The sequence below is a fragment of the Mugil cephalus genome, chromosome 15, assembly GCF_022458985.1.
Source record: "Mugil cephalus isolate CIBA_MC_2020 chromosome 15, CIBA_Mcephalus_1.1, whole genome shotgun sequence".
Taxonomy (NCBI): domain Eukaryota; kingdom Metazoa; phylum Chordata; class Actinopteri; order Mugiliformes; family Mugilidae; genus Mugil; species Mugil cephalus.
Window position 1 is genome coordinate 24,577,989 of NC_061784.1, and position 14,582 is coordinate 24,592,570.

Below are 14,582 nucleotides of genomic sequence, written 5' to 3' on the forward strand. Positions count from 1 at the left end.
ACCATCAGGTCGACAACTGTGTCTAATGGTTTTTTGTTTAGGTTCAAACGACATCAAAAAATAATTTTCCCATGAGTCTGGCCTGGATGTGCAGCAGCACTTAGCATGCTAACGGATCACCTCAAATGATGAACATTGTACCTGCGGGACGAGTTACACTAATACATGACAGTGATGACACAACATCTTGTAGGTGGGAGGATGAATCCATGAGTCAGAGTCCTGGCGGATGTGATCCAGATCCGGTCCACACTAATGAATTATTTCCGCTCGTTAACCATGAACGAGACCAGGGCAGCAGACATCTGAAGACACTGACCCACAGAAACAGAAACACACACTCGGATTCACATTCACACAACCACAACAGGACATGAAGCAGGAGGATCCATTGTTGTTGCCTTGTTTTTAAAGAATCACCGTTTATTAATTACAGCTACAGGACGATTCAGCTTCACCAACAAAAACACGTCACAGGTTCACGAACATCGACTGAAACAAGTCTTTAATGGGTTTAATCCTCCTATAGGTTTCTCACGAGACAATAATTATATTAAGACACGAGAGGATTCTCTCTGAATAATCATTAGTGCTCTCCTTGGGTCTAGTAAAGGAGAAATTTAAAGGGATATTTATTCATTTATCTATAACTGGCTCAGACCGACCTGACGCCAATTTAAAATCATTTTATAGAAAAATGGTTCAATAACATTCATAATTAATTGTTTCCATTGGTGCGGAAATGTTTGTTGTAGATGGAATAAAACGGAAACAACAGTAAAGAGGAAACATTGTTACATGAATCAAACCCAGAAGGATGTGTTTAGGGCCACCAGACCTGATCCCCTCACAAAGAGCAGGAGCTTAAAGCGTCTGCTTCATGTTCGGATTAACACACGTCGGTTTGTTTGTCGATCATCTTGACGTCATTTTGCACACAGAGGTTTAATCTTCTTGTCTGCCTCAAGTAAATAAACCAAAACAACTCCAAGGGTTTTAGCTTCGTTCACCTGACACTCAAACAACAGGTCCAACACCTTTGTCAGCCTCTTCTTGTAGTTTGGACATTTATTGACAATAGAAATTCCTCTGGGTGGTTTGTGGGACAGTTGTGTTTGATGCATTATGTCATTTTCTTCTGGTTTCATTGATAAAAGTCATTCTAGGATTCAACCAACACATTTTTTCAGGTGAAACTTCTTGTTATTTTTTAACTGTTTTCCAACTTTGATTCCTCCAGAACTAAACCACTTAGAGAGATTCTGACTTTTGTCTTTCAAAAGATGTTCATGAACAGCTTTCAGTTTTCTTTGGTTTGGTTATGTCCTGTTAAATGGATGATAAGATGTTAAATGGTTTTTAATGATACCGTGTCTGTGTGGAGGCATGAAGCCGACAGTTTCCACCCATGCCTCTAGCAGCTGTTTGTCTCAGTGCACTCTCTTGACTTTTGCTGATTGTTTAGAAATAAACTGAAAAAAACTTCCGGTCCCTGCTGCGTCCTAGAAGATGACCCTGGAAGACTTGGACTCGTTTTCCATGTGCACCTCCCTTTCTACCCTCTCGGCCGCCTCCTGATCATCCTCGCCCACGCCCTCTTTTCTCAGGATCTTCAGCGGCCACCAGAGGGAGCCGCTGCGTCGCTCACGCCGGACGCTGCGTCCTACCGTCCAGCAGCAGGGGGCGCCTTTGTCCCCCGTCAGGAAGTAGAGGAGGGCGTTGAGCCAGGCGTTGCAGGAGGCCAGCGGCCTGGTGACCTTGTAGCAGATGGAGACGGCCTTCATGGCGTTGCAGCCGCCCATTTGCCCCCGTCGCAGGAGCAGGAACAGCGTCCGTGTCACGTGGAAGGGCAGGAAGCAGAGCGCGAACAGCAGCGTGATGGTAACGATGGTTTTGATGGATTTCCGCCGCCGCCTGATGTAGTGCGAGTACTGCGAGCCGGAGATAGACACCGAGTTCCTCTCCCGCTCTCGGACTCCGTCCATCGGCCCGTCCCCCACCGGGCCGTCCTCCCCGCCCTCTACTGAGCTAGGCGGCGAGCGCAGGGTCTGAAATATGGTCCTCACCACATGGGAGTAACACCAGGCGATGATGACGAAGGGCACGAAGAAGCCCAGCAGGTGGAGGACGATGCCGTACGGGACGTAGTCGGCGAACTCCTTATCGATGGCGTCGTCCCAGCAGTTCATGTACCCCTCCCCATCCTCTTCCCCCGTCCTGTTCCCGTCATCCCTCGCCCCTCCTCCAGGCCCGATGGCCCCGCCCCCTCGCCTGACGAATCCAGTCTGGGCAAACCTGAAGATGGGGCAGGTGAGGATGAAGACCACCACCCAGACCAGGGCACAGGTGCCCTTCACCACCCGCTTGCTCTCCAGAGTGATGGTCCTCATGGGATGGCAGATCCCCAGGTACCTGTGGACAACACAAGACACTTCACATCTGACTCCTCTTTCACAAATGATTTTTCTTTTACAGGTTTTTGAGCCTCCTGAAGGTTTTCCCTGTCTTCAGGAGATTTTTCTAATACGAACTTTAACTTGAATTTTGGACAATTCGTAGTTTTTATAAGCTGGAACCAGACTGACTAACTCTGCCTACTATTTATCAGTTTATCAACTAAAACCAGGTCCTCAAACAGCTCCTAGAACAACTTTAAGAACCAGGAGATGTTCCTCTTTGGTCATGGGAACTAAGGAAGTCCTGATCCAGTTTTCTGATGGTAAATGTCCTAGAGTTGGTCCCTGTAGCTTCTTAGAGTCTGTTCTTGTCTTTTCTAGAGTCGACTGGATTCAGTCCAGTGAATGTTTCTTCCAGTCAGAGTTAATGTGGAGAGATGAGCTCGTACCTCGTGTTCTCTGCTCCACAAATGTTCTGGTCATAAACTCTCTAACCCTCTAGAAGATCAGTCTCCAGGAAACTCTGCTCTTCTTCTAAACGTAGTTGTTGTTGTTTGTCTGCAGCCTTTGGCCTGAGTGACTCCACGGATTCTGTTTAGATCATCTCCTACATCCACATCACACTAGATACTGACATCTCCACCACTGCACGACTACAAACAGGGCTCGGGTTCTTCTTCTGGTTTTTGCTTTGATGCAAGCAAACCACAATTAAAACAGAAGAAGAAGATGTTTCAAAGATAGAGGGACGTGATTTTGTTTCATGTCAGACCTTAAATAAAGACCAGGCTCAGCTGGTTTGGTAACGATACTGATCAGGCCATGGAGGCTTTTAAAATGTGTTCAGTCGTCAGTAAAAAACTACAAAACGAAAAAAAACAGACCAACAAAGGTGAGCTACCTTCAGGACCCTGTTCTTTGGGTCTAAGGTGAACGAAGGCCAGTTTTCCTGAAGCTGTTCAATTTATTTACTCTGTGCAGATGAAAAACTAAACCTCCAACTGCAACAAGACACAAAGATGATCATCTGCAGAGAGTAAACAGGTTTGTTGGTTGTCAGCACTTTGTGGTCTTTAAGAATGATCTCTGAGGTCAAACCCAACAACTCTCCGTCTCCTACACATTCACCAGCTGCTGCACAATCAGGAGGCTTTCTACATGGCGCTGCGACTTTTCCACGAGCGAGTCAAAGTTCAGAGAGCAAAGGTAGAGGAAGCCGTCAAAAATTAACGTTGCCAGGAAAATACTCAAGCAGAACTGTTCTGTTTGGGAGATGACGCCGGAAATGTGCCTGGAACACGACTGGTGACCCAGTGTTCAGCGAATTTAACTGTTTCACTGTTTGTGCACACGAGGCAAAGTCTTAGAAAACTGATGAACTGGAAACTGGAAAAAAAAGTTTAAATATGGCAGAATTTAAGTTTATGTTGACTTTAGTTTATCAATGGAAAAAACTTCTATTCCTGATTTATCCACTGGTTTATTCAGTGAAGTGGACAGAACACAACACTGAGACCAGGACCAGACAGACCCGGATTAGACAGACCCAGACCAGACAGACCCAGGACTAAATAGACCAGGACCAGACAGACCCAGGACTAGACAGACCCGGATTAGACAGACCAGGACCAGACAGACCCAGGACTAGACAGACCCGGATTAGACAGACCAGGACCAGACAGACCAGGACCAGACAGACCCAGGACTAGACAGACCCGGATTAGACAGACCAGGACCAGACAGACCAGGACCAGACAGACCCAGGACTAGACAGACCCAGGACCAGACTGACACAGGACTACACAGACCAGGACCAGACAGACCCAGGACTAGACAGACCCAGGACCAGACAGACCAGGACCAGACAGACCAGGACCAGACAGACTCATTTGAGATCAAATTGGTCGTAGCCACTGATAGTGATTAGATCAGACTCTTTGAAATACACTAGAATGTTATTGTATGACATAAAAAGACTGTTTACTCAAATGTTCCTGAGTTAAATCCAGATGAATGAATGTCTCATATCTGGTTCCTGGTCTCATATCTGGTTCCTGGTCTCATATCTGGTTCTGGTCTCATATCTGGTTCCTGGTCTCATGTCTGATTCTGGTCTCATATCTGGTTCCTGGTCTCATATCTGGTTCTGGTTCTGGTATCATATCTAATGTAAACATGTATTTGTCACATTAGAACATCATCAACATCATCACATTAGAAACATTAGGACACTTGTTCTTCTTCATGGTTCCTCATAAACCAGGTCAGAGGGGGACCTTGTAGACCACATTAGACCCTGATTAGACCTGAGGATGTTTCCTAGATCTTCTCTGATTGGACCAATGAAAACCACATGACAATAAACCTCACTGAGAGGAACCAGGAACCACGTTACCACATGTGGTTCCTTGTTCATATAGATGGTTTAACTTTGCAGAGCGTCCTACCTGTGCACAGAGATGCAGGTGAGGAAGAAGATGGAGCAGTAGAGGTTGAAGTAGAAGAGGAAGCGAACGAGGCGACACATGAAGTCTCCGAACACCCAATGGTCCCTCTGCACATAGCTCGCCACCAGGAAGGGCAGCGACAGGCCGTACATCAGGTCTGTGGTGGCCAGGTTCACCATGTAGATCAGGGAGGTGTTCCAGCGCCGGCCCCCGACGCCATGATGGCGGCAGGAGCGAAGCAGCACCACCGAGTTGAGGCTGAGGCTGAAGAGGAAGGTCAGCGAGTAGCAGACGGGCAGGAAGACGTACTTGTAGGATTCGTCGATGCTGCAGGACGACGACGATGGACGAGACGAGGAGGAGGAGGAGGAGGTGTTGGGGTGGTCGCTCACCAACGCTGCCACCACCAGGCCGACGTCTGGGGTGACCCTGGAGGCTCGGCTCAGGCCCATGATCAACCTCCGGAGGCTATTTGTGGCAGACGTGGATTGATTCAGGGTCCTCTTGCGTCATGTTGTCAATAGGTTTCTATCTATCTATCTATCTATCTATCTATCTATCTATCTATCTATCTATCTATCTATCTATCTATCTATCTATCTATCTATCTATCTATCTATCTATCTATCTATTCTCTGCCTCCGTCTCGTCGTCCGGCCCATATCTCTGTAGGAAATGAAACACACCGTCATTAGTTTGGAAAAGCTCGTTCAGAACGTACCTCCTTCGTTGTGCTGATGAAGACCATGTCTCGCTCAATTAGTTCCTCAATCATTAACAAAGCTTTCCGGAAACCTCTCTCCAGTCATTGGGCCGTCCTGAGCAGCTGGTCGGGGGTCTGTTCCAGCTGTTGAAGCGTTGGGGTCAGGGTTTAAGATTCAACCTAAGTGTTTTGGAACAACGGGTCCCAGTTTGAGTCAACGTTCAGGGAAACACAAAAGGCTGTAGAGGCCAGAAATAGACAGACCTCGTGTCTCTACTTCTATGATTTAATACAAAATAAACACAAACTTATGGATTTTATTAACAGTGACTCTAGTTTTTTTTAAAGTAAACAGAAATATCTTTAATGGGTCCCTGTAAACGTTTAAACATTCAGATGAAGCCGCCTGTAGAATCACCATCAGGCTGATGTTTCTGTCTTTTATTTCTCACATGCTACATTTTAAAGTGTAGAAAGAAGAAATAAAACTACAAAGCAACAACATGATGAGTTTTCAGGCCTTCACATTAACACGTCTCTGTGGCAGGGATGGATATGGCTCAGGTTTTATCTGATAAGACATTCTGTGACATGGAAGTGGAAGAGAATATCAAGTTAAATAATATAAATACAACTGAGAAATAAATTAACCAATATAATATAATTCTGTAAATAACATCTATATAGTATGTTGTGTTTTTCCTGTTTTTCCAGGCGATCAGAGACGCTACATTTCTGGTCTTTTATAAAATGCTAATGCTAATGCTATGTGTGGTCAGATGTTGAGTCTAATTCCAGGTGTTTCCTCCTTGTTGCGTCTTTAGAGGTGAAGTCCAGACAAACTTTAGACAAACGTTTGGTCTCAGACATGTTGAAGCTTCACTTCCATCCATGCAGCTATAGAGCTAAGGAGGCTAAGCTAATTAAACACTCACTGGAACCAGATCAGTCTGGTTACTGCCGTTAGCATCAGCACCGTTAGCATCATGGTAGCCAGTATCAGCAGCCATCCCTAGTCCAGAGTCCAGGTGTGAACCCACAGTGAGTCTTGGTCCCATTGAAGAACCAGCTTCTGACCAGAAGAGGAGCTGAACTCTGTTCTGAACCAGAATCAATGAGTGTTTTTGTTTTCCACATTCCAGGAAGGTACTTTGAGTCCAGAACTATTTTCCTTTTAGACCAAAAAATAAAAGAAAGGTTTATTTTATTTTTGTTTTTTTTGGATTTGAAAAGAATCAGACATCAGAATCAGACGAACAGACGGGGACGATGTGAAGCACGTCATTGTTTTCTGTAAATCTAGAGCTCAGAGAGAGAAAACTTCTTCTTCTCACGTCACTAAACGGATTTAAAATGTGACGTGTGACTGTTTTCCTGAAGAATCTGCTGCACTCGCTTCTGTCTTCACATGTTGATTCTCTACGTTTGACGCCTAGAACTGGTTTTATTTTATTTTATCAAACCTGCAGCTTATTCCTCCCGGAGTTTAGACACGAGTACAGTTTATTATCAGATATCTGGTCAAACCAAAGATATGGACTTTACGATCAGAGAAGATGGAGAATGGAGATGGAGATCGTCACCAGAGAATCACTGGAACTATTCCTCCATTATATAAACAGACCTAGAAAATACATCTGATGAGATCTGAAAGCAGAACGAAGCCAGAGACCATGACCCGGATCAGAGGTCCTACCTTCAGACGTCCTCCTCTTCTTCTTCTTCTTCTTCTTCTTCTTCTTCTCGTCGTGGTTTATTAGTTCTAGTTTTTTATCCGTTGTGGTCCAGAAGAGTCGGTTTCAGGGCTGAAGGGTCTCTCAGGGCTTCTCCCCCGACCTTCAGCTTCTCTCTGAATAATTGATGAGTTCATTCAGACCCAACTGCAGGAATGAAACTCAATCCAGGGACTGCAGAGGAAAACAGAGCCGTGGACGTGAGAGACGCTTCGATTCTTCGTATGAGCTGAGCTTTAAAATCTCCAGAGATAACAATTACACACAATTACATTTCTACTAACATTTGATATTTGGTTTATTTTTATTAGTCCTGAAAATGTTTCTCTGTTCTATTTAATGAAAATAATAATAATATTTACATTTTTTAGATATTAAAATATTTTAAGACAAAAACTGATGTTCCTGAGCTCTAAATATTACAAAGACAGAAAAAGATCAAATTTGCTTCATTTACATTTTTAAACACTAAAATTATTATTATTACTCCTCCTCTTCCTCCTCCTCCTGCTGAAACTTTAAATCTGGGTTTTTCTGCTGGTCGTCTATGTCTGGTTTCTGAAACTTTAATTAGAAAAAACATCGACTCCTCCTCCTCTTCCTCCTTCTTCTTCTTTCTCATAATTTTTAGTTATCATAGTGAAGGTTAGTGTGTCAAGCCCCACGACACCTGCTGCAAAATAATAATAATAATAATAATAATAATCCTTCTTCAAGCTGAATGAGAAAACGTTTTACTAAATTAGCTTGGGCGGTGAAACCCATAGCTTCGCTAGCTAGCTAACACGTGGGGTAAATTCTGCTTCTCTGGCAACTAAGAAGGTAGCATTAGCATTAGCATTAGCATTAGCTCAGTGACCACTAGATAATGTTTTATTTCATTCAGAGGATTTTTGTAAATAATTAACTTTTAATTAGAGTAGAATGAGTAATATTGTGCTACATCATAAGAATTTAAAGGGGTTTCTGGTCCTAGATGCTAAACACTGATTTACTTCAACAAGGTCTGAAAATAAAACTACAGCACACAATCAGCTTTTATGCCTCTCAAAATATATTTCAGAATTAATGTTTGCATTTACAAATACATTTGTAATTAATTTTATTTACATTTTAAAAAACTCTTAAAGTCACAGTGACACGTAGAAGTGTTTGTTTCATCCCGTCTCGTTGCTTCCACTCGATCCCGTCTCAGTGTGACTTCACATAATAAAATGTGGATAAAAATAAAGTAACAGACACATATTTTCCCTTTTACAGTAAACTGTCCTCAACGTAAATAACATTCAGCTCCTTCTAAACATCACTGATATCTGCCGCCTGGTGTTAACGTTCAAACAGCGTTAGATAAGAAGTGGATTAATCCCTTTAACTTAAAGTAAACAATGAAAACATAATGAGTGTACCTGAAGAGTTTAGCAAGATTAAGAAAGAGGGATGGCACCAAACGGAAAACTAGGAATCACTAGACTCTGGGGAATACGAATAAATATACGTAAATGTCTTCATGGAATAAGTTTTCGGATTAAAGAACAAGTGTCTGGGATAAATCTTGTTTTGGTGACATTCCTCTTTCCTTCCTTCTTTCTTTGTTTTTGTTAAGACAAACAACAGAATATAACATAAAGATATGAGGATATGTGGTCAGGACATGCTGTAGGACGATACTGTTCCCGTGTTATAATATCAGGCAGAAGTAATAAAGTAATAAACACAATGAAACTTAAATAGGATAAGTTAGAGCCTCCCACTTTTCATTTTGATTGTATTGAGTCTGGTTCTGTTCACGTTAACCCTTTACAAGGCACTCATTGAATTTTATCGCTGTAGGACGTCACAAAACTGATTGTTTTTGTTTTTTAATATAACTTTTCCTCTGTTAAATCCAGATGAATGAATCTCCCATATCTGGTTCCTGGTCCCATATCTGGTTCCTGGTCTCATATCTGGTCCTGGTCTCATATCTGGTTCTGGTCTCATATCTGGTTCTGGTCTCATATCTGGTTCCTGGTCTCATATCTGGTCCTGGTCTCATATCTGGTTCTGGTCTCATATCTGGTTCCTGGTCTCATATCTGGTTCCTGGTCCTTAAACTAATGTAAACATGTATTTGTCACATTAGAACATCATCAACATCATCACATTAGAAACATTAGGACACTTGTTCTTCTTCATGGTTCCTGATAAACCAGGTCAGAGGGGGGACCTTGTAGACCACATTAGACCCTGATTAGACCTGAGGATGTTTCCTGGATCTTCTCTGATTGGCTCAATGAAAACCACATGACGATAAACCTCACTGAGACGAACCAGGAACCACGTTACCTCATATGGTTCCTGGTCCATGAAGTTAAACCAGAGACGATTAGAAACCAACTCTTCATCCATTCATCTTAACGCTAATTATTTATCCTCATCATGTTTCTCCCTTTTCGCCCTCGACCTTTGTGATTTGTGAGTTTCCCCCGTTACGTCTTCAGGTCAGGTCCTGGACGTCCAGCAGCATGGCGTCCTGCTTCGTCCTCAGCTGGTCTCGGACCAGCAGCTGAGAAACCAACTCAGAACTCAGAGCTGAAGAAAGAGACGACAAAACAAGACCAGACTTTACCCAGAGGGATTCTAGCATCAGGGCTAAAGATACACAAGGTGCTATGGATAGCTGGGAGGCTAGGGATAGCTACTGTTAGCTTTAGACTAGGGAGAGCTACTGTTAGCTTTAGACTAGGGAGAGCTACTGTTAGCTGGGAGGCTAGGGAGAGCTACTGTTAGCTTTAGGCTAGGGAGAGCTACTGTTAGCTGGGAGGCTAGGGAGAGCTACTGTTAGCTGGTAGGCTAGGGAGAGCTACTGTTAGCTGGGAGGCTAGGGAGAGCTACTGTTAGCTGAGAGGCTAGGGAGAGCTACTGTTAGCTGGGAGGCTAGGGAGAGCTACTGTTAGCTGGGAGGCTAGGGAGAGCTACTGTTAGCTGGGAGGCTAGGGAGAGCTACTGTTAGCTGAGAGAGCTAAGATTCTTTAGGAATAGATTTTATTTTTTACTTTACTCTAAACTTCTTAGAAAACATCATGATTCTAAGAATTTTATTAGAATTTGGCCTCAAGGAGCAACTGTTTGCTCTGAGAATCTTAAGGAACACCAGATGTTGGGCGACACATCCTCCTCCTCCCTCAGTGGATCATTAAACCGATCACATGTATAGAGAAATATTCATGTTCTTTTTTCCATATTTGTACATTTCATGTTTCAGTTGATTCTTCTTCTTCTTGAACTTGCACTTTATCGCAGTGAGTCATTTAGTTTCCTCCATTACACAGTTCTGTAAATATTGTTTGTTTTGCGCTTGTTTGAGACAAAACAGATTAAACCTGTGAACATGTGTGAATCCTGCTCAACTCCACTTTTTAGCCGTGGTTCATCTATTCTACTGAAACGCTGGATCTCATTCCTTTAAAGAGTAAGAATGAAGAGAGGAAGCAGTTTGTCTTCTACCGTGAACGTCTTCTTCCAGTGACGCTCTCAAGCTGCTGAGCTGCTGAACCGAACACTCCAGCAGCTGCCAACGCTCCAGATGTTTCCTCCTGGCGACGCTGCTGCTGTCGGACGAACGCTGCAACACAAACACAGAGGCTCATTCACTAAACTCTCTCTTCATTTAGTTCTTCTTTCTTTTACCTCCTCCTCCTTTTGTTCAGCCAACAGTTTGTCTCTCAGCGTCCTCAGGGCCATGGCCACTTCCTGTTTCAGCCCGGCGGCATGGCAACTGTTGCGCCCCGTTTCCTTGGAAACCTGGTGGGATGTAAGGTCAAAGGTCAGGTCACTGGAAACACTGTTTATTCTTCTTCTCTCCTCTTTCATTTAATGCATCAGCAACAGATGGAAGAGCTGCTACAAGCTAACTGTTCCCTCCATAGACCGTATATAAATATGGACTAAACACGTCTCCACCTTAGACTGTATATAAATGTATATAAATTACTGCTCTACCTCCACCAGCTACAAGGAAATGTTGGATGATACACTGAACTTATTTTTAAAAACAGTTTATACAACTCTCACGATCCCATAGGACCTCTTTACTGAGAGGTTGGCATGGCAACTGGTGGTCATCATGATGTCACATCCTGTTTCTATGGCCTCAAATAACAAACTAAAATGAAACTTATCCAAACAAATTGACACATTAACATTTATCAACATTACATTAACTACCTAAAATGACTGAAACCATCTTTTTTAAAAAAAAAAAATTTATACAGACAAAAAAAATAACTTATTTGATGTGTATTGTAGAGTTTTAGTTTGGCTCAAGTCCAAACTAAGAGGGGGTGGAGCTTATGACCCATACTGCAGCCTCCAGCCACCAGGGGGAGCTCTACTAGATTTAGCTTCACTTTAAAGTTGTATAACACCCGTAACCAAGGTAACCGTCACAAAGCTGTTCTTCTGTCTGAACCAGTAAAAACCTTTCTCTTGGTTCCCTCCTCGTCTTCCTCGCTGTCACTGGCGTTGATGAAGCAGAGCTGCAGATTTCTGTGGTTGTGAAGTCTGTGAGCAAACAAACAAACACATGAACAAATAATCATGGCGTCGTTTCTGTTTCCGTTCAGAAACACGTTGAGGCGTGAACTCGGTCGAACGCTGCGTTACCGTGATGCGACGACGGCGACTCGACACCTACTGAAGTCTTCCTCCTCATCCTCCTCTTCCTCCCTGACGTCACTCCACGCTCCCCCCCGACTCTCCTCTGCCCTAAGCCCCGCCCCCCTCTGGAGGACGACAGTAAGACACAGATCACCTGACGACAGGTGAACTTAGAAACAAAGACTGATCAGATGTGAGTTCATCAAACAGGAGGTAGATGCTTCAGAGGACCAACACATAATTCATGTTAGCTAGCTCCCGCCCCTGAGCAACAAACACGTCCTCATCCTGTCAGAAACCAGAACAACACAGAACAGTAAGTTTACCGGATCCTACATTTCCCATAATGCCACTGCACAGCATCAGAAGTCCCTTGTTAGCTCCATGTTTGGTCTCCACCAGTGATGGTAGCTTAGCGTTAGCTTTACTGGGTCAAACTGATCTAAACAAACATCCTCTGCTGGACACCGAGCCCCATGGGAAATGTAGTCTTTGACCTGGCTGACCTTTGACCTTTCCATCCTCTCCTGCTCCTGTTTCTCCAGCTCGGCGATCCGCTGGCTCAGGTCCTCCCAGTGCATGATGGGAAGGTCCTGGCAGTCGACGGAGGACGCCGCTGCCGCCATGCGATGGTGAAGCTCTTTTTCCTCCTCTTCCTCCTCCTCCTCCTTCTCCTCGGCCGTCTCTTTCTCTCCCTCCATCCTCCTCTCCGGACACAAACAATGAGAACGACAATAACACAGTAAACTACTAAACATGGAAACTATTATATATGTAAAGAAGAATGGCTTTAAAACCATATTGTATGAAACAGCAACACAGCAAACAATCATTTATAAAATGTTTTACAGGATTATTAGGGATGTAAGGAAACATCATGACACAAAACGATGGAAAACTAATGGCGATGCCTTTTTTAAACAGCAGAGGGCGAAATCTAGTTCACTGGATGACTTCATGCTACATAAAAAAGAGACCTCTTTAATTTGTTAAAGAGAAAATATAATGTGTAGTTTTTACATATCTAAATATATGTTTTTTATATGCATCAATTGCATAGTTTGTGTTTTGAAGTTACATCCTGTCTCAAAAATGTGTTTTTTGATTCTGTAATTAAATGGACCTTTTTCAGTCATAATTTATCTACAAGCTCACGCTGATAAAAATAATTATAATAAAAAAAAAAACTGTATCGTTAAATCAGCATCAGAAATCGAATCTTGAGTTACATCAATAACGATTTCATGTAAAGAATGTAAACTATTTAAACAACAAACAACAATTTATGTAAGAACGACACAAAAATGGAAATGAGACGTTTACGTCCGTCTGTCCATCTGAGTTTCTGAACTTTAACTATCTCGTGTGTGTCCGTATTAACTGAATCCTAGCGCCCGTGGATTCCTCTGAGCTGTGGCCGTGTAACCTCGTCCCTCTCCGGCTTGTGGAGCTCGGGTCTCCCCGCATGTTGTTTACCAGCAGCGGGGAGACCTCGGGAGTTTCCCCCGCCTACCAGTCACATCCGGGCGGCTCCGCGTCTCTGCTACATGTCGCCCTCCCTCCGGACTCACCGCGGCGGACGAGAAGCGTCGAACGACGAAAGAAAAGCGATGAAAAAGTGTATTAAAAAGAAGTTTAAGTGCGTCTGGAGGAAGGCAGGACGTCCCTCTTCCTTCCCCTCCCCTTCCTCCCCCTCCTCCCCTCCAGCTCTTCCCACTTTAACCTCTTCAGGAGTTTAGCAGCTCAATTTATTCATGCGACCATTTAGACAATAAGAGAATATTAAACATGCTCAGGTCACAGTGGGTTTCACAAGGTTTATATATACATACAGGCCAGGGAATATGTGGATTATCAGATCAGCAATGATCCACACGAACTAGTGTGGATTGAAAACTGGTTTATCCTCAGTTTCAGTTAGTTTTAGTTCAGAATCAGATTCAGAATCAGAATCAGAATCACTTTATTGATCCCAGGGGGAAATTACTTTCCGTTACACCAGCTCCAACCCAAAGTACCAGTGTTGAGAACAAAGAGCAATCAGAATAAGGAAGAGAATGTAAAAAAAATATAAGAAATATATATATGCACAGCAGGGAAAATGATTGAATAGAATATAAAATGAAATATATACAAGTATATGAAAAATAATAAAGTGAAGCATGTGTTATTGCACAAACTCAGGATCGATAGAGTTATAAACACAGGTTATTGCACATAGTAAAGACCAGAGTCCAGTAATATACATTATGAGATGAAGTGAACATGAGTTATTGCACATTATCAGTGTAAATATGTGTATAAATAATATGGTTTCTACTCCGTCAGAGTGAAGAGTTACAGGTTAACGGCCACAGGCAGGAATGATTTCCTGTGTCTCTGTGATGTAGTTTATTTCAGTCCTGATAAATGAAGCTAAATAAAAGATGCTAACGCTAAGAGCTTCACTGAGAAGTAACGTTAGCTGTAGCGTTAAAAGGACGAGGAGTGATCACAAATATTCACTTTATTGTTTTATTGTTATTTATTGTTGCAACTGAAATAGTTACTGTCGACTTCATCAAAAAATAAAAATAAAAATACAGCATAAATTAATATTATCTGACACTAAATGAACCTCAACAGCAGGTTCCTGTGTCTGGATTCCACCTGTTTCTTCTAATGC

General features: G+C 43.0%; 2 protein-coding genes across 3 annotated transcripts; both read right to left on the reverse strand.

Moving 5' to 3' along the window:
• Positions 1-439: 439 nt before the first annotated feature.
• LOC125021490 (P2Y purinoceptor 3) lies at positions 440-5,554 on the reverse strand. The gene is made up of 2 exons (XM_047607585.1): positions 4,844-5,554; positions 440-2,412 (listed from the first exon to the last, which is right to left on the reverse strand). The coding sequence occupies exons 1-2, from the start codon at positions 5,293-5,295 to the stop codon at positions 1,503-1,505; spliced, it is 1,362 nt and encodes a 453-aa protein (XP_047463541.1). The 5' UTR covers positions 5,296-5,554; the 3' UTR covers positions 440-1,502.
• Positions 5,555-9,486: 3,932 nt separating this feature from the next.
• On the reverse strand, positions 9,487-13,604 carry LOC125021526 (schwannomin-interacting protein 1-like). Of its 2 annotated transcripts, XM_047607638.1 has the most exons (7): positions 13,431-13,604; positions 12,424-12,622; positions 11,924-12,042; positions 11,740-11,821; positions 10,949-11,062; positions 10,766-10,883; positions 9,487-9,850 (listed from the first exon to the last, which is right to left on the reverse strand). In XM_047607638.1, exons 2-7 carry the CDS (start codon positions 12,616-12,618, stop codon positions 9,756-9,758), a joined length of 723 nt encoding a protein of 240 aa, XP_047463594.1. In that variant the 5' UTR covers positions 12,619-12,622; positions 13,431-13,604; the 3' UTR covers positions 9,487-9,755. The 2 variants fall into 2 exon arrangements, with proteins under 2 accessions (XP_047463594.1, XP_047463592.1); XM_047607636.1 differs by having other exon boundaries at positions 12,424-13,604.
• Between the last annotated feature and the right edge of the window lie 978 nt (positions 13,605-14,582).

Coding starts and splice junctions, on each gene's coding strand:
- LOC125021526 (XM_047607636.1), bottom strand. CDS start 12,750: ATGATTGTTTGCTGTGTTGCTGTTTCATACAATATGGTTTTAAAGCCA. Junction 11,063..11,739: donor AGGAGGGAACCAAGAGAAAG/GTTTTTACTGGT, acceptor ACATCCCACCAG/GTTTCCAAGGAAACGGGGCG. Junction 10,884..10,948: donor CTGAACAAAAGGAGGAGGAG/GTAAAAGAAAGA, acceptor TTTGTGTTGCAG/CGTTCGTCCGACAGCAGCAG.
- LOC125021490 (XM_047607585.1), bottom strand. CDS start 5,295: ATGGGCCTGAGCCGAGCCTCCAGGGTCACCCCAGACGTCGGCCTGGTG. Junction 2,413..4,843: donor ACCTGCATCTCTGTGCACAG/GTAGGACGCTCT, acceptor TGTTGTCCACAG/GTACCTGGGGATCTGCCATC.